Raw genomic sequence first — 19,527 nt, 5'->3', positions numbered from 1 at the left:
ATATCAGAAGAAAATTAGAATTGGCCGGGCGTGGTGGCTCATGCCTGTAATGCCATTACTTTGGGAGGGCTAGGTGGGCGGATCACCTGAGGTCAGGAGTTCGAGACCAGCCTGGCCAACATGGCGAAACCCTGTCTCTACTAAATTAGACAGGTGTGGTGGCCCATGCCTGTGGTCCCAGCTACTCCAGAGGCTGAGGCAAGAGAATCACTTGAACCTGGGAGGCGGAGGTGGCAGTAAGCTGAGATCGTGCCACTGCACTCCAGCCCGGGTGACAGAGCGAGACTCTGTCTCAAAAGAAAATTAGAATTTATTGAAGATGAAAGCCTAAAAATAGGCCGAGTGCGGTGGCTCACACCTGTAATCCCAGCACTTTGGGAGGCTGAGGCAGGCGGATCACGAGGTCAGGAGTACCAGACCAGCCTGGCCAATATGCTGAAACCCCGTCTCTACTAAAAAATACAAAAATTAGCCAGTCGTGGTGGCACACACCTGTAGTCCCAGCTACACGGGAGGCTGAGGCAGGAGAATCGCTGGAACCTGGGAGGCGGAGGTAACAGTGAGCCGAGATCATGCCACTGCACTCCAGCCTGGATGACAGAGCGAGACTCCATCTCAAAAAAAGCCATTGCTTGGCCAGGTGTGGTGGCTCATGCCTGTAATCCCAGCACTTTGGGAGGCCGAGGAGGGCGGATCACCTGAGGTCAGGAGTTTGAGACCAGCCTGACCAACATGGAGAAACCCCTCTCTACTAAAAATAGAACATTAGCCAGGCATGGTGTTGCATGCCTGTAATCCCAGCTACTTGGGAGGCTGAGACAGGAGAAATCACTTGAACCTGGGAGGCGGAGGTTGTGGTGAGCCAAGATCGTGCCATTGCCCTCCAGCTTGGGTAACAAGAGTGAAACTCCATCTCTAAATAAATAAATAAGGAAAATATTGCCAAATTGGCTCTTCCCATAAGTCTCCCTATTTTTAGATGCCACAGGAACACCTTGAAAAAAAAATTGGCCTTATAATATTTGGCTTTGGCCATAAGAACTATTTTTTTTTTTATCATCATTTGGAAGAGAATTAAGAAATAAAGCATGTTAAACTTGAGATTTCTTTTGAAACTGCTGCCACCAAGAAGCCTCAGTTTTAATTTAACAATTTTATAGCATTTCATTTGGGTTTGTGAATTGGGGGCTTCTAGAGTTAGTGGTTGACAATTGACCATGAGGCCAGGCGCGGTGGCTCATGCCTATAATCCCAGCACTTTGGGAGGCCGAGGCGGAAGGATCACTTGAGCTCAGGAGTTTGAGACCACCCTGGGCAACATAGTGAGACGTCGTCTCTGCTTTTTTAAATTATGTAAAATGTTAAAAAGAATTGACCATGGGCGCGTGCAGCTGGTGTGGGTAGAACATCGTGGACCTGTAGCTTTAGTGGAATTGGAACCATTTGTCTCCAGAGAAAGAAATGTTGGCTGCTTTGTGGCTAGCTCAGTAGTTGGTACACTGCTGTCCTGGGTTTGTAGCTACTGAGCTTAGAGTGCAGCTTAGGAAGTCAGCTGTGCAAAGTGAGAAAATCATTTCAGTTAAATTTTCTGCCAGCTCTAATTTTGGCTTTTAGTCTGTAGTAGACACTGAGGAAGAATTAAATGCTGGACTTGTCCTTTATCCCCTAAGGTTTCCTTTTATCCTCTCAGGTTTCTTATGGATCCCAGAGAATGTTCAGCTCTTGGCATTCTTTTGTTTTTGAGACAGAGTCTCGCTCTGTCGCCCAGGCTGGAGTTTCAGCTCACTGCAACCTCTGCCTCCTCAGTTCAGGTGATTTGCATTCCTCAGCTTCCTGAGTCGCTGGGACCACAGGTGCGGGCCACCATGCCCAGCTAATTTTTGTATTTTTTAGTAGAGACAGGGTTTCACTATGTTGGCCAGGCTGGTCTCGAACTCCTGACCTCAGGTGATCTGCCCACCTCAGCCTCCTAAAGTGCTGGGATTACAGGTGTGAGCCACTGTGCCCAGCCGGTATTCTTTTGCTTTTCTTAGAAGATAGAAAGCCTATGATGAGTTTCCCAAGGCAAAGGCAGGATAAATGAGCTGTTTCCTCAGCTGCCTCCTAGAGACTCTGAATCTGGAAACCGCGCCTCCACCACCATTAGCCAGTATTGAGGGTGGGTACCTCTTCTTGAGATACCTGCAAACAATTAAAACTTGAAAGGAACTCTTAGAGGAAAAGCAAGGTAAAACCAAAACCAAACCAACACAAACTCAGAAAGTCACAAGATACAAATTTCTGAGTTGTTCTGGGTACAAATATAATCTAAATCATAGGCCAGATAATTTGGCACCACACCCCTTCCTAAATTAGCCAGAATGTCGATCCATTCTAGTACCTGCATCTATGCGCTCCCTTATCTGCCTGTGTGGGCTTGAGCTCTCCAGCCTGTGTTTTTGCAGCTCTCTATTGTTTTGCCCTCATGATTGGCTCCAAGGAGAGAGGCCCCTTTTCATGCAGGCCTTAAAACACTTTTGCTGGCCTCTGTCTCATGGCCCTAGCTTTCCCCACCTTCTCCCAGAGCTCCCTGTGCTTCCTGGACCCAGGAAGCCCAGCCCTGGCCTCTGTCCTATCCCCCGCAGCTGGAGTGTTTTTCATCCTGAGGACTGTCTGGAGCCTGCCTAAGCTGACGGTGAGCTGTCCCAGCTGTCACTCTGGTCTGTCTCTTGAGTCTTGGTCCCCTGTGAGTGACAGGTACCTTGTCTACCCAGAGCACTTCTGCCTGGTGCCCATTCATTAGCAAGAAACAGTGTTCTCATTTCTTCTTCTTCAGGTGCCCTCTCCTTTTGATCTGCTCATTAATTTTTTTTTTTTTTTTTGAGACGGAGTGTCACTTTGTCACCCAGGTTGGAGTGCAGTGACATGATCTCTGTTCACTGCAGCCTCCACCTCCCAGGTTCAAGCAGTTTTCCTGCCTCAGCTTCCCCAGTAGTTGGAATTACAGGCACCCGCCACCATGCCCAGCTAATTTCTGTATTTTTAGTAGAGATGGGGTGTCACATAGTTGGCCAGGCTGGTCTTGAACTCCTGACCTCAGGTGATCTGCCCACCTCGGCCTTCCAAAGTGCTGGGATTACAGCTATGAGCCACCGTGCCCCACCTGTCATAACCATCTTAATTGTATTTAACAAATGCTCAAAACTTCATGAGACAGACACCATTGTTATGCATATTTTATTTTACCAAATAGTGAGGTTTCACTATGTTGCCCAGGCTAGTCTTATACTCCTGAGCTCAAGAGATTCTCCCACCTCTGCCTCCCAAAGTGCTGGGATTATAGGCGTGAGACACCGCCCTTGGCTATTATGCCTGTTTTATATAGATGATGAAACTGAAATCCAGAGAGTGAGAGTAATTTGCCCAAAGACACACAGCTAAAAGTGGCAGAGCTAGGATTTGAACCCAGGCTGGCCAGCTGGCTCTACTCACTACACTCACTGCGTTGCCTCCTGAAGCATGTGTCACGACCCCACTGTTAACCACGACCTTGATATTCCATCTCTCCAAAAAACAGTTAGACGTGCCTCTTTGTGGATCTTGACCTTTAGTTACATTTCTTTTCCCAGCATCTTCAAAGTCTCATCTGCCTTCCTCATCTCAAAAACGAAAAAAAGAAAGTCACACAATCTATGCCGTTCTCTCTAGTCTTTTTCATTTGCTCTACTTTTTCCTCTTAACTTTTTTCACCTAATCTTAACAACTAAAAGCCAAAATCAGTCCGTATTTCTGCATACCTCAAAATAAGGTTTCCTTTAGCTTCCTGATAGAAGAAGGTATGTGAGTCCCAAAATCTCCTGCTCTGAAGACTGAGTCTACTATGAAGCATCCAGCACAGATGACAGGGCAGCATGGTTTACTGCAGTGTTTTCTACTATACCGAGGGTGAATTGCTGTGTCGTCTCACACTTTGGGAGATATTCTTGGCTTCATTTAGCAGTGGTCAATGTTGACTATTGCTAAAAATAAAATATGAAGAACCAAAGATGAAAATGTACTTTCGGCAAGATCAGGACTCCAGGGGTTCTGATTGTTAAAAATAACTGCCCTCATGTTCAGACACTTTTCTATCCAGTCACTTAACTACATCCTTTTGATTAAGTGGGTGCATAACTTTGCTTTCATTTCTGTCTGTGGGTCAGACCCAGGACTGTCTGGCTTCTCTAATGAGGGGAGATATTTTTCCATTCCTGATTGAGCTCCCTGTTGAGGTTGGTCTGGTCTGCCTTACTGTGTACCACCTACGAGTGTATGCAAATATTCCTTTTCTATCTGGAACCCATTGTTTAGTGGTCTGAGGCTCCTTCAGCTGGTGTGATGGACCTGGGTGAATTGAATGTTAAGCCTGGGCTGGGCACAGTGGCTCACGTCTGTAATCCCAACACTTTGGGAAGCCAACACGGATGGATCACCTGAGACCTGGAGTTCAAGACCAGCCTGGCCAACATGGCGAAACCCTGTTTCTACCAAAAAATACAAAAGTTAGCCAGGTGTGGTGGTGCACACCTGTAGTCCCAGCTACTTGGGAGGCTGAGGCACGAGAATTGCTTGAACCTGGGGGGCGGGGCAGGGGTTGCAGTGAACTGAGATCATGCCACTGCACTCCAGCCTGGGTGACAGAGCAAGATTCTGTCTCAAAAAAAAAAGTTAAGCCTGTTGTTGTATTTACCCATAGAAAATCTGATAGGGCCGGCTACTCAGGGGGCAGGAGACTGTGCTTTTGTGTATAGCAGTTCTCGCTTCTCTGTGGTTTCACTTTCTGCAGTTTCAGTTACCCATGATCAACCAGGATCCAAAAATATTACATACTATATTTTGCGAGAGACAGACCACAGTCAAATAATGTTCATTACAGCATATTGTTATAATTGTTTGATTTCATTATTGTTAATCTCTTACTGTGCCTAATTTATAAATTAAACTTTATCATAGGTATGTATATATAGGGGAAAAAAAACATAGCATTTATAGGGTTCAGTACTATTTGTGGTTTGAGGCATCCAGTGGGGCTCCCTGGAGCATATCCTTGTGGATGAAGGGGAGCTCCATGCCTGCTCTTTGATCCAGAGGCATCTGATGGACTTACTTGCTGTATGTGTTTCCCAGGGCTGTCATAAACAGTTTAAGCCACAAACTGGATGGCTTCAAACAACAGAAATGTACTATCTCACAGTTCCGGGGGCTGGAAGTCTAAAATCAAAGTGTCATTTGGGCCATGCTGCCACTGAAACCTATAGGGAAGGACCCTTCCTTGCCTCTTCCAGCTTCTGGTAGTTGTGGCCATCTTTGGCATTCCTTGGCTTGTGGATGCATCCCTCTGGCCTCTGCCTCCATTGTCACATGATGCCCTCCCAGTGTTTCTCTGCCTTCACATGGCCATCTCTCATAAGGACCAGTCATATGGGATTAAGGGCCCACCCTTCTGTATTACTCTGGTATGACCTCATCTTAACTAATTACATCTGCAAATTACCCTATTTCCAAATAAGTTCACATTCTTAGGTACTTAGTGTCTTTTGGGGAGACACAGTTGAACCCATTAAACTGTACAGTATTAAACAACACTTCCTGGGCCAAAGGTAGTGAGAAGCGAGCATGTTCCAAGTGGGAAAAATGCCATGCAAAGGGCAAGAGGCGCTGGAGAGCAGGGCGGGTCAGAATCTCCCAGGAGATCGAGAGATGCCCAAATAGCAGGAATGAGGCAGTGCCGGCCTGCTGTCCTCTTACTAGAGCTCTGTGATAATGATGTGATTATATTTGCATGCCTGTACTTAGTAACCCCAGATATGGAGACAGGTGTGTGGCATAGAGCAAAAGTCCATGTTTCTCCCAGAGAGTTTCCTGTTTCCCACATTCCAGGCATAATTTTATGAGCAAAGCAAATATACTTTTCAGATTACTAGACCTCCAAATGTTAACGTGTAGATCAAGACAAGCCGTCCAAAATTACTGTAACATCCCAGTATTCCACCAAATACCTGTTCCACCACCAATTCTCCACCCTCATCCTCAGTGGCAAAGATAATTTTCTCCTGTCCTAAACATTTCTAGTCCTGGCCAGGCACAGTGGCTCATGCCTGTAATCCCAGCATTTTGGGAGGCCAAGGTAGGCTCATCACTTGAGCTTGAGCGCTGGAATTTGAGACCAGCCTGAGCAACATGGCAAAACCCCATCTCTACAAAAAACACAAAAATTACGTGGCATGCGCCTGTAAAAAAAAAATTTCTAGTCTCGTTCTTTTGGTATCACCTCTGATTTCCTTGAGGTAGATACTGTTGGCACAGTAAGCAAAAATGGCCCCCAAACTGGCCTTCTGTGCCAGGAAAATTCCTTTTTCTTGACTTGTCCTTTATTCTTTCTCTCCTTCTTCCTCTTCCCTTCTACTGGATCAGTTTCTTTGCCTGGTCAGGCCAGCTGTCCTGGAGCCCCATACTCAATGACAGAGTTGTGAACCAGGTAGAGCAAGAGAAAGAGGGTGCATTTCTAAGTTTGTATGTATGGAGAGATTTATATTTTATTTTATTTTATGTTATTTTATTTTATTTTGTTATGTTATTTTATTTTATTTATTTTATCTTATTTTTAATTTAATTTAATTTAATTTATTTTATTTTATTTTATTATTATTTTTTATTTTATTTTGTTTATTGAGATGGAGTCTCACTCTGTCGCCCAGGCTAGAGTGCAGTGGTGTGATCTCAGCTCACTGCAACCACTGCTTCCCAGGTTCAAGCAATTCTCCTGCCTCAGCCTCCTGAGTAGCTGGGATTACAGGTGCCCACCACCACGCCTGGCTAATTTTTGTATTTTTAGTAGAGACGGGGATTCACCATGTTGGCCAGGCTGGTCTTGAACTCCTGACCTCAAGTAATCCACCCGCCTCGGCCTCCCAAAGTGCTGGGATTACAGGCATGAGCCATCGCACCCAGCCAAAAGATGTATTTTAACAAATACACGCACAGGAAAAAATCTAGAAGGATATTTGCCAATATTTGCATTTATAAATTGTTCTATAACTAGTATTATTTACATAGTAAAAATAGTAAAAGAATAAATCAAGTTTTATGGAGATGAGGAGGTGGCCCAGTATGCTGTCAGAGCTCCCATCTGGCTGGTTGGGGAATGAGCCATCTGTGACCATCAGGGTTTGGAGTCTTCTCTCCCTGTGCATGTGTGTTAAACATCTTCCACAGACAGCCTTTGCCAATGGGTCGCTTCAGGGCAGAACCACTGAGAAATTCCTGTGTTTCTCCCTAGATCAAATTTGGACCCCTTCAACCAGTACACCGAAGACCAGATTTGGGATGCCCTGGAGAGGACACACATGAAAGAATGTGTAAGTGAAGAGCTTAGGGGAAGCCGTGCTGGGATGGTGAGTGTGGAAGCATGGCGGTGCCATTGCCACGCCCTGTCTGCTCTGGCTGCGCCTCCAGGATGCCTATGGACGAAGGCTTCGTGGCAGGGCTCTCCAAGTCTTTCAGATACCTGGGAAAAGCTGATCCCTCTCAACCCCACCTCCCACACTGCCCACGGTCATATTGGCCTTGCACTATCCATTGATTGAAGATTGTAATGACAGCTACTTAGAATTAAGTGATGCCTTTAATTTGTTCGATTAGTCGTAACAGTGTAACATACTTTGAAGCATCCACATATATGCAAAAGATATATAACGTGGCCGGGCGCAATGGCTCACGCCCGTAATCCCAGCACTTTGGGAGGCCGAGGCGGGTGGATCACCTGAGGTCAGGAATTCAAGACCAGCCTGACCAATATGATGAAACCCCGTCTCTACTAAAAATAAAAAAATTAGCCGGGTGTGGTGGCATGCAACTATAATCCACCTGCAATCCGAGCTACTCGGAAGGCTGAGACAGGAGAATCGCTTGAACCCAGGAGACAGAGGTTGCAGTGAGCTGAGATCGCACCACTGCACTCCAGTCTGGGCAACAAGAGCGAAACTCTGTCTCAAAAAAAAAAAAAAAAGATACATAACGTATTGAGTTTGCAGAAAGCACACAGTGTGCATATGGACCATGGACCACAGACGTTTTGGGATAACTCAGTAGGCCCTCACAGGCCCTCACGAGCTGCTGCAGTCTACTGGTTGATGCCACTGGCCTAGGGTGAGGTCTCTGTTATGCCTGGGTTGAGTCAGGATCCAGGATCCCCTGCCCTAATTCAACTATTAGTAGATGAGCTCTGTTTTTTCCTCTGCTCTATCGGGATTCTTCTCATTTGAAGAATAAGTTCTGCAGCTTACAAAAAATGTTTCACAGGCACGGGCCTACGGCTTTGGACTTCAGAAGGAGAGTACTTTTCCTTACTCTGTTTCCTATTGCAAGACCATATTTTCAGAACCAAAACTTAAGGCCCACTATGTGACTGGATTTTGGGGACATGAAAGCATTGGAATTTCTGGGATGTTTTAATGGTATAAAGCTAACAGAATAGTCTGTTGGAGTCATGGACTGCCTTGGAAGTGGGTACTAGCATGCATGATCAGTACACTTGCACCTTCGTTCCAGATGAGACAGGTTCTTGGCTAATAGTTCTTTCATTGGTTTCAGAATCATTTCTTCTTGTCCTTGGATTTTCAGGAAATTCAGCTTAGTTTCTTACCCCTCTGATCTCTAGTTTCCTTCTCCCTAGATTGCTCAGCTACCTCTGAAACTTGAATCTGAAGTGATGGAGAATGGGGATAACTTCTCAGTGGGGGAACGGCAGCTCTTGTGCATAGCAAGAGCCCTGCTTCGCCACTGTAAGGTAAGGCAGTTCAGGGTTGGCAGCAGTAGAGAATGGGAATGCTTTAATGCAGCCTTTCCCTGGCACACTGGGCTCCAAAGGTATTCCTGGCTCTGATCCCTGTTGGCACTTTCTAAGAGCATGACCAGAGATAACTCTAACCCTGACACAATTTGGGTATATTGGTTTTGGGGAAGGAGAACAGGGTTGCTTTGTTTTTACCTTCATCCAAGACCGACTTTTGTTTCTGGCCATTGAGTAGTTGTATGACTGCAAACCATAGACATAGAAGATTTTTTTTTTTTTTGAGACGGAGTCTTGCTCTGTCTCCAGGCTGGAGTGTAGTGGCCGAATCTCGGCTCACTACAACCTCCACCTCCCGGGTTCAAGCGATTCTCCTGCCTCAGCCTCCCGAGTAGCTGGGATTACAGGCACGCACCACCATGCCCAGCTAATTTTTGCATTTTTAGTAGAGACAGGGTTTCACCATGTTGGCCAGGATAGTCTCAATCTCTTGACCTCGTGATCTGCCCACTTTGGCCTCCCAAAGTGCTGGGATTACAGGCGTGAGCCACCATGTCTGGCCGACATAGATTTTAAAACTGCAAGAGACTTTAAGGTCATCCAATCCAGCCCCTTCATTTTATAAACAGGAAAAGGAATGTCCTTTTGTCCAGTATGTTACCAGCCATGTTGGATTCAAGGGAAAAAAAGAATTAATTGTACATGCTCACCATCACAGAGCATGTAGGGGCAAGTATTTGATTAGATCCGTGGTTTGGTTTTGTTTTGTTTTGTTTTGTTTTTGAGACAGAGTCTCACTCTGTCACCCAGGCTGGAGTGCAGTGGTGTGATCTCGGCTCACTGCAACCTCCGCCTCCTGGATTCACACGATTCTCTTGCCTCCGCCTCCCAAGTAGCTGGGACTACAGGTGTGCGTCACCACGCCTGGCCAATTTTTGTATCTTTAGTAGAGACAGGGTTTCACCATATTGGCCAGGATGGTCTCGATCTCTTGACCTCGTGATCCGCCTGCCTCGGCCTCTCAAAGTGCTGGGATTACAAGCGTGAGCCACTGCGCTCGGCCTAGATCAGCATTTTACAAATACGCTGTTATGGAAATCAAGGCAAACATGGTTTTGAAATTGTATCACTTCTAAGCAAAAGGATGTTTTTACATATATGTGTGCTTTCTTAGAAAAAAAAAAACAATAGGCCGGGCACGGTGGCTCAAGCCTGTAATCCCAGCACTTTGGGAGGCCGAGGCAGGTGGATCACAAGGTCAGGAGATCGAGACCATCCTGGCTAACACGGTGAAACCCCGTCTCTACTAAAAATACAAAAAATTAGCTGGGCGTGGTGGCGGGTGCCTGTAGTCCCAGCTACTCGGGAGGCTGAGGCAGGAGAATGGCGTGAACCCGGGAGGCGGAGCTTGCAGTGAGCCGAGATCGCGCCACTGCACTACAGCCTGGGCGACAGAGCGAGACTCCGCCTCAAAAAAAAAAAAAAAGAAAAGAAAAAAAACAATAGATGGTGTAAAACTTAAATAATGAAATACATTTTAGTAAAATCTAGATTAACCAGAATGCTAAAGGAATTTAATCGAGTTTCTTTCTCTTCTGCTTCTCCGGCAGATTCTGATTTTAGATGAAGCCACAGCTGCCATGGACACAGAGACAGACTTACTGATTCAAGAGACCATCCGAGAAGCATTTGCAGATTGTACCATGCTGACCATCGCCCATCGCCTGCACACGGTTCTAGGCTCCGATAGGATTATGGTGCTGGCCCAGGGACAGGTACCGAGTCCTTCAGGGACTTTGGCTTGGCATGTCTGGGAGGAAACTGGCCCCTGGCAGGGATGGACTGATTGCCATCTTTGTAGGGTTCTGGGCATTCAGATAAGCACTTGCAGCAACGCTATTTACTTGCTATTGGGAGGGATACAGCCTCCTAATCACAAGATTACTCAGGCACCTCTGATGGGGTTCTCATTTTACTTTACTAATTTGTCCTTTTGTTGCTTGTGAGTAGCGACACTGACTTAAGTCAGAGAGTAGATGTACTTAGTGATTCATTCACATACACAATTATCATCCCTGGTACATGTACTGAGTGATTCATTCACATACACAATGATCACCCCCGGCATACTTAGGCCAGGGAGTATAGATACTTAGTGATTCATTCACATACACAATGATCACCTCCGGCATACTTAGGCCAGAGAGTATAAATACTTAGTGATTCATTGACATACACAATTATCATCCCTGGTACATGTACTTAGTGATTCATTCACATACACAATGATCACCCCCTCTCTGGAGGCCTATTGAGACCAGCCAGCACATGTTTGCTTTTTTGCAGTCACGTAGTGGCGCCAAACTTCTTACACTGTTGTTTCAGGCGTTCCCATGGCCTGGCCCTAGCCTTTCCTTCTTCATTTTCCACTCTTCCCTTGCAGGTGCCGTTGGCTATAGACATCTTGCATTCTCCAAGCTTTTTATCTGTCTTTACTCAGATAGTTCCATCTACCTAAAAGGCCCTTTGCCCTTCTCTCTCCCATATCCACTTGCTCACAACCTGCCTGTCCCTGAAGAATGACATGGCCCAGATGCCAAAGCCTCCATGAAACCCCCTGGGTGCCTCAGCCGCCCTAGACTGTATCTGTACCTCTCTTGTAGCTCTTCTGCCTCAGCTGATAGGAATTGTGCAATGCCCTGTCTCCCTAGAGAACTCCCTGAATGCTCTCTGAGGGCAGAGTCACTGCTCATTCATCTTTAGGGCCCCAGCAGTGCTTAGTACTACAGTTCTTTGTTCAGGTGATGTTAAGTACATTTATGTTAAACAAATACCTCCTTTGCATGCCCCTAGGATACAAGTAAATTCATAATTTGGAGGAAATAGCAAGCCATTTATAATGGGTAACATGTCTTCTATTGTAGAAGCTACCACAGTAACAGCTACTGTAATAGCTACTTCTATTGAATGTTTACTATGTGTCAGGCACTGTGCTTAGTGCTTTACATATAATCTCTCAACATACAATCAGTCATCACAACAACATAGAGAGAGACGTAGCCTGAATTCTGCTTTAGAGATGAGGAGACAAAGTCTCAGGGGAAGTCCATAGGAAGTGGAGTAGGCCGGGTGTGGTGGTTCACACCTGTAATCCCAGCAGTTTGGGAGGCCGAGGCGGGCAGATTGCCTGAGCTCAAGCTTTCGAGAGCAGCCTAGGCAACATGGCGAAACCCCGTCTCTACCAAAAATTCAAAAAATTAGCCAGGCGTGGTGGCACACACCTGTAATCCCAGCTACTAAGGAATTTGAGGTGGAAGGATCATTTAACCCTGGGAGGCAGCGGAGGTTGCAGTGAGCCGAGATAGCGCCACTGCACTCCATCCTGGGTGACAGAGTGAGACCTCATCTCAAAAAAAAAAAAAACAATAAAAATTGGTACGATTTTTAAAAAAAGGAAGCGGAGGAGATGGGACAGGACTCAGGCCAGCAACCCCACTGCCAGCACACTGTCTGAATTGTGGAGAAATATTGAGAAAAGTGTTAAATAGGGCAGGTTCAGCCTGGGCTTCAAAGCTGAATTGAGAGAACTTGGGGGCTAAGGATTTTTCTCATCTTGAAATTATTTTCATGCTAGTGTTTTTTGTGACTATCTTTGTTTGCCTTAAACTAAGTGTTTACTGAGATTCTGTCATACATAAGATACATTGAGCTACTACTTTGTAAGTGGGTGTTAAAATAGAGCCTAGTAAGCTATAATAGATGGGACCAAGAACATCTTCTGGAAAATTCTTTTTTTCTTTTTTTGAGCCAGAGTCTCACTCTGTTGCCCAGGCTGGAGTACAGTGGTGCAATCTTGGCTCACTGCAACCTGCGCCTCCCGGGTTCAAGCAATTCTCCTGCCTCAGTTTCTCGAGCAACTGGGAGTACAGGCATGTGCCACCATGCCTGGCTAATTTTTGTATTTTTAGTAGGGACAGGATTGCACCATGTTGGCCAGGCTGGTCTCGAACTTCTGACCTCAGATGATCCACCCACCTCGGCCTCCCAAAGTGCTGGGATTACAGGCACAAGCCACTGTGCCCAGCTGGAAATTCTTTCTTAAGGACACAAATTGAGACCCCTTTCTTTCAATGGGTGGCTTGATGTTTTGGAGTGAGGAGTCCATTCACTCTTTATGAGGGACTCTATCCTTCTCTTCCCTTAATTTTTTTCTTGCTAATTAAAATTTCCTTGTAATTTTAGGAAAGCCTAAAAACACACACACACACACACACACACACACCCCAAAAAAGCATAAAGGCAAAAACAGGATGATAAGCCATTTACCCCCAGAGATGAGCATTGTAATACACTGACTTACCCCACCTGTGTTTTTCATGCACCTGCACACACAGACTCCAACAGATGGGATGCTCTCTGTCATAGACACAAAATACCAGACTAAAAGGGGTTTGGAGGATGGGATTTTGTTATCCCAGATGGCAAATGAGAGGGCAGAGGGTTGGTTTTTGTGCAGCTCAGATACAGGGGCTCTGTATCACTGTCAGCCAGCACTCACCTTCCCCTGCTGGTACAGGATGCCTGCTCAAGCACCCAACCAGAGGAAGGACACGTGTCCAAAGGAAGGACACATTCATGTTCTCCTTGTGGCCTGTCCACTGAGCAGGATACCCTCTCCTAAAGCACCAAGGAGACTTCCTCTTACATCTCCTTAAACAAGGTTATGTTCCATGCCTTTGCCCTGTGGTGGGGGAGGCTGAGAAAGTTGAGTACATGCATTTCAGCCTCTGCCACAGGAGGTGGGTTCTGCCAGCATATCATTCAGGGTTCTGCTGCCACATTATTTTCCATGGCTACACAGAAGTCCATCATAGGAATGGCCACTTGACTAAGTCACTCCCTGACTTCCTTTTTTTCCCTAACAACTAGACATTCTGAGCTCTTCCATTTCACTCTATAAGGTTAGATCAGCTTGCATAATAAAATGGCATTTGTCTGGTGTGCCCTTGACTTGAGCTGCACCTTCTCTCCCCTGCAGTTTATTTATTTTATTTTGTTTATTTATTTATTTTTTGTTTTTGAGACTGAGTTTCGCTCTTGTTGCCCAGGCTGGAGTGCAATGGCACGATCTCTGCTCACCGCAACCTCCACCTCCAGGTTCAAGCGATTCTCCTGCCTCAGACTCCCCAGTAGCTGGGATTACAGGGATGCACCACCACACCCAGCTAATTTTTGTATTTTTACTAGAGACAGGGTTTCACCACGTTGGTCAGGCTGGTCTCGAACTCCTCACCTCAGGTGATCTGCCTGCCTCGGCTTCCCAAAGTGCTGGGATTACAGGCATGAGCCACTGCACCCAGCCTGTTGTTTTTTATTTATTTATTATTATTATTTTTTTTTTGAGGCAGAGTCTCGTTCTGTCGCCCAGCCTGGCATGCAGTGGTACAATCTCAGTTCACTGCAACCTCCGCCTCCTGGGTTCAAGCGATTCTCCTGCCTCAGCCTCCCAAGGTCACTGGGATTGTAGGCACCCGCCAACCGTGCCCAGCTAATTTTTGTATATTTAGTAGAGACAGGGTTTCACCATGTTGGCCAGGCTGGTCTTGAACTCCTCACCTCAGGCAGTCTGCCCACCTCAGCCTCCCAAAGTGTTGAGATTACAGGCATGAGCCACCAGCCTCCTGCAGTTTATAGACCTGGTTGGTTGGTTCCTTCACTCCCAAGGCTGAAGGAATTTGGATTTATGTGAAGGAGATCTGGAAGTCGTTTTCTCTCTCTCTTTTTTTTTTTTTTTTTTTTTTGCTATGAGAATACTTTATTAGGCAAAACCGCATACTACAAAAATGCTGGAAGTCATTTTCTCTGTCCTTTCCCTTACTCCCTGGATAGTTGAAAATAAAAAAATAAGGGGGGAGGTGCACGCAGGGCTAGTTGAATTGTCCCCAGAGTCTACCCTCAGCGGGCACTGGCACTTACTGAGCAGTGGATCCTCTAAATCACCCTGCATGACCCAGAGCTGCGTCCTGACGGCATCTACTTCTTTTGCAGGTGGTGGAGTTTGACACCCCATCGGTCCTTCTGTCCAACGACAGTTCCCGATTCTATGCCATGTTCGCTGCTGCAGAGAACAAGGTCGCTGTCAAGGGCTGACTCCTCCCTGTTGACGAAGTCTCTTTTCTTTAGAGCATTGCCATTCCCTGCCTGGGGCGGGCCCCTCATCGCGTCCTCCTACCGAAACCTTGCCTTTCTCGATTTTATCTTTCGCACAGCAGTTCCGGATTGGCTTGTGTGTTTCACTTTTAGGGAGAGTCATATTTTGATTATTGTATTTATTCCATATTCATGTAAACAAAATTTAGTTTTTGTTCTTAATTGCACTCTAAAAGGTTCAGGGAACCGTTATTATAATTGTATCAGAGGCCTATAATGAAGCTTTATACGTGTAGCTATATCTATATATAATTCTGTACATAGCCTATATTTACAGTGAAAATGTAAGCTGTTTATTTTATATTAAAATAAGCACTGTGCTAATAACAGTGCATATTCCTTTCTATCATTTTTGTACAGTTTGCTGTACTAGAGATCTGGTTTTGCTATTAGACTATAGGAAGGGTAGCATTTCATTCTTCTCTAGCTGGTGGTTTCACGGTGCCAGGTTTTCTGGGTGTCCAAAGGAAGACGTGTGGCAATAGTGGTCCCTCCGACAGCCCCCTCTGCCGCCTCCCCATGGCCACTCCAGGGGTGGCTGGAGACGGGTGGGCGGCTGGAGACCATGCAGAGCGCCGTGAGTTCTCAGGGCTCCTGCCTTCTGTCCTGCTGTCACTTACTGTTTCTGTCAGGAGAGCAGCGGGGCGAAGCCCAGGCCCCTTTTCATTCCCTCCATCAGGAATGGGAATCACAGAGACATTCCTCCGAGCCAGGGAGTTTCTTTCCTGCCTTCTTCTTTTTGCTGTTGTTTCTAAACAAGAATCAGTCTATCCACAGAGAGTCCCACTGCCTCAGGTTCCTACGGCTGGCCACTGCACAGAGCTCTCCAGCTCCGAGACCTGTTGGTTCCAAGCCCTGGAGCCAACTGCTGCTTTTTGAGGTGGCACTTTTTCATTTGCCTATTCCCACACCTCCACAGTTTAGTGGCAGGGCTCAGGATTTCGTGGGTCTGTTTTCCTTTCTCACCGCAGTTGTCGCACAGTCTCTCTCTCTCCCCCCAAAGTCTGCAACTTTAAGCAGCTCTTGCTAATCAGTGTCTCACACTGGCGTAGAAGTTTTTGTACTGTAAAGAGACCTACCTCAGGTTGCTGGTTGCTGTGTGGTTTGGTGTGTTCCCGCAAACCCCCTTTGTGCTGTGGGGCTGGTAGCTCAGGTGGGCGTGGTCACTGCTGTCATCAGTTGAATGGTCAGCGTTGCATGTCATGACCAACTAGACATTCTGTCGCCTTAGCATGTTTGCTGAACACCTTGTGGAAGCAAAAATCTGAAAATGTGAATAAAATTATTTTGGATTTTGTAAAACTCTTCGTGTATCAAACAATTCTCTGGGAAGGGAGTGAGATATCCTTGAATGGCTTTGGGACCTGCATATCCAGCAATGGAGTTGCATCTGGGAAGGACTGGTAGCAAAGCTGATTGGTTGCAAGGGCCATGGGGCCCTGAATGCCTGGAATCATCTCTGTGGGCCTTAGTCCCGCTGCCTGTGTTCCTGGGCATGGTCCCCAAATAAAGCTCCTTGGCTGCCCATAAGAGGGTGGGGAGTGGAAAGGTGAGTGGTTGTGGTGAGGTGGGTGGTCGTGGTGAGATGTATTTAAAATGAATAGTTTATCGAGGATTCTTAGCAATTCAAACAATATAATTACCCTTTCAGCCAATTCATTCAGATTCACCCATTGAAAATTAGTAACCCCGTCTCTACTAAAAATACAAAAATTAGCCCGGTGTGGTGGTGGGCACCTGTAGTCCCAGCTACTCAGGAGGCTGAGGCAGGAGAATTACTTGAACTCGGAGGTGGAGGTTGCAGTGAGCTGAGATCACGCCATTGCACACCAGCCTGGAAGACAGAGTGAGACTCCGTCTCAAAAAAAAAAAAAAAAAAAAAAGCAAAGGGTACTCATTCTAAAGTTTCTGACTATATTGTGTTGAATGCAGCCAAGAAAGCTTTTAAACTGGTATTAGTTCGCTGGCCATCAGTAGAAATTATACTAATTTTTCTGAAGTACCTGTGCTGTCATGAGAACCCAGGGGCTTGACGCTAAAGTTAAAAATTTAGTTCCTAGGGGGTCACATTTCAAGCGCTCAGTAGCTGTATGCGACCTGTACAACATAGTAATGTACAACATAGTAATGTACAGTGCAGATATAGGACGTGTCTATCATTGCAGGAAGTTCTGTTGGGCAGCTCCAATCTAAACGGTAACCACTTTTACTGAGTCACTAGATTTATCTTCCAAGAAGGTAACAAGGTCAGCAGAACGAGACCCTTCAAACTGCTGGGTTTACAGGTGTGAGTCACTGTGCCCAGCCTAAATTGGATTTTTAAAAGCAATTTCCATATTGCCATTTTGTGCTTTCCCAGCTCATAATTCTCTGTTGCCAAGTAGATAGAGTAGGCTAACAACTGTAAGAAACAAGCCCAAACTTTCAGCAGTTTACCACAGTAACAAAACTCCTGTAGCAAAGCAGCATGGTCTGTGGAGGGGTGGAATGAAGGTTCTGCCCGTGTGTTCAGGAACCCAGGCTCCCTCCCTCCTGGTCACCCTGCAAACCTCTAGGTTTGAGCTTCTCTGCTGGATCCATGTTGAGCAGAAGGTGTTATGAACCAGATGTGAAAACAGTAGACATTGCTTCTGTGCTCATTTTCTTGGCTAGAACTCAGGGGCACCTGTAGGCTAAGCACTGTACTAGGTACTTTTAGCATGGCCTTGCTTGATTTTCTCAACCACTTTACAAGGTAGCTATAATTAAGCACATTTTGCTGATGAGGAAAGGCTCATGAAGATTTAACTTGTCTCAAGCCAATATCCAGTATGAAGTGAATCACACAGAATTCAAACCCAAACAGCCTGCTCCCAGAGTTCAAGCTGTTCCTCATCTCGTGACCTGAGCTTCAATTTCATCAGCAAATTCAATTTCATCAAATGCATGTGCTAGATCAGATGACCTCTAAGATTTCTTCCAGCTCTCACTCCGTGACTAGTGTGAGTCCATAACTAGGACCTGAAAAACCTGGATCCCGCTCACCTCATTTGGGACACGGCTCTAGAACTCTGCCTCTTCCTCTTTGTTTCCACTAGGGAGGTGGTGTGTACTTGGGAGCGGATTTCCTCTTTTCCTGGAATCTTTTCTGTGTCCTGTTTCTTTCTGCCCGTGGCCTGAATTCAGCGTTCTTCCTTGGCTCAGGCAAGCTCCCTTCTACCCGCTCAGGTGGACTCAGCTTAGGAGGACTAAGCTGGCTGCTGTCCAAGTGAGAACCATCAGAGCTAGTGCTTGGTCTCCCGCAGACCTGGCACAGCCCTGTTCTCAAAGGGGAGCTCCATACCCACTAGGACGGGCCAGCGCCGGGCAGTTAGGACCGTGGGCACACACCTGTTGGGGCAGAGACACTGACATTCCCTGGAATGGTTGGTTCACAGGGCTAGGGGCTGGGGGAGACTTCTCTGACTCATTTTTTGTGTCCTTGACAAAGAATCTGGTGGGCTGCAGTCCTGGGGCCATTCTGACCACTGGTGAGAAAAAAGGTGCCATGAGGCCCACTCTGGGAGTCTCCACCTGATGTCATTCCCATGGGCCTCTGAGAGTGGCCTGCCCTCCGGGAACTTTAGCTCTCCACTTCTTCCAGACTTACTGATCCAACTGCCTCTTCCCTCAGCCTCCCAATACATGGACTCCAGCCCCCTCGGGCTCTTTTCCCAAAAACTATTTATTGAACATTCACTAGGTCCCATACCTTCTGCTGGGCACAGGAGACCAGAAACAGACACAGGGAGATTATAGTCCAAAGGAGAAGAGAAACTTTAAGTAACTTGCTCACTTTTTCTCACCCTTTCTCCTCCTCTGAGCTTCTCGGTCATGACCTAGGAGTCCAGGGATGGCACCTGGCCAGTCCTGCCCTGGGTCATTCAGAGACACCCTTTCTCTCTTGTCCTTGGTATTCCCTACCTCCGATCTCCCTTCCTTTCCTAGGATGTGGTTAGATCTAAAGGTCCATTGTAATAAGGATATGGGCCTGGGGCTGGTAGTTTCTGGGCCCTGGGCAACTCCTCCAGCCACAGGAGTCCTCAGGCACCAGACTTTCCGGACTAGCCCACCATGCTGCCTCACAGTGCCAAAAGCGTGAAGTCATCAACAGAAGGGTTTTGCTAGAGCAGCCTCTATGTATGTTTTCTCTGGGATCCTGACAGCTGACCAAAATACAGGGGCTGCATCCCAGCCACCTACCATTTGATATAATCGCTGGCATTCATACTTAGATAATAAGCAAAACAATGTTTGGCTAAGAGAAGTGACACCTTGGGAACATACATGCCATCCCGCCATGCCTACGTATGATCAGGTTCTACCCTTCAATCCCCAGCCGAGCCATATTGTACTCGGAGAAAGACTACCACTCCTTCAGTTTCAATACCCTTGGCGAGTCCTGGAGTCACTCTCGGAAATGGGCACATGAAGAAAGCTGCTACTTCATCTTCCATAAAATCTCTGTTGGCAGGCCAGGCGCAGTGGCT

The 19,527-nt window shown here is 46.5% G+C and overlaps 1 protein-coding gene across 4 annotated transcripts in view; it reads left to right on the top strand.

The window, feature by feature from the left end:
* Positions 1-16,321, top strand: part of ABCC5 (ATP binding cassette subfamily C member 5) — a 96,656-nt gene extending 80,335 nt beyond the window's left edge. For 2 of the 4 annotated variants that reach the window (XM_054553066.2, XM_024244708.3), the window contains 4 exons: positions 7,298-7,376; positions 8,693-8,806; positions 10,420-10,584; positions 14,858-16,321. In XM_054553066.2, coding sequence (XP_054409041.1) covers positions 7,298-7,376; positions 8,693-8,806; positions 10,420-10,584; positions 14,858-14,959 — 460 coding nt within the window. In that variant the 3' untranslated portion in view covers positions 14,960-16,321. The remainder of the gene's footprint in view (positions 1-7,297; positions 7,377-8,692; positions 8,807-10,419; positions 10,585-14,857) is intronic. The other 2 variants (XM_063722367.1, XM_024244709.3) reach the window with 1 other exon arrangement.
* The last annotated feature ends 3,206 nt before the right edge of the window (positions 16,322-19,527 follow it).

Source organism: Pongo abelii, chromosome 2 (genome assembly GCF_028885655.2).
Source record: "Pongo abelii isolate AG06213 chromosome 2, NHGRI_mPonAbe1-v2.0_pri, whole genome shotgun sequence".
NCBI classification, from domain to species: Eukaryota; Metazoa; Chordata; class Mammalia; order Primates; family Hominidae; genus Pongo; species Pongo abelii.
The sequence above is the reverse complement of the archived record's forward strand: the minus strand, read 5'-3'. Positions and strand labels throughout refer to the sequence as shown.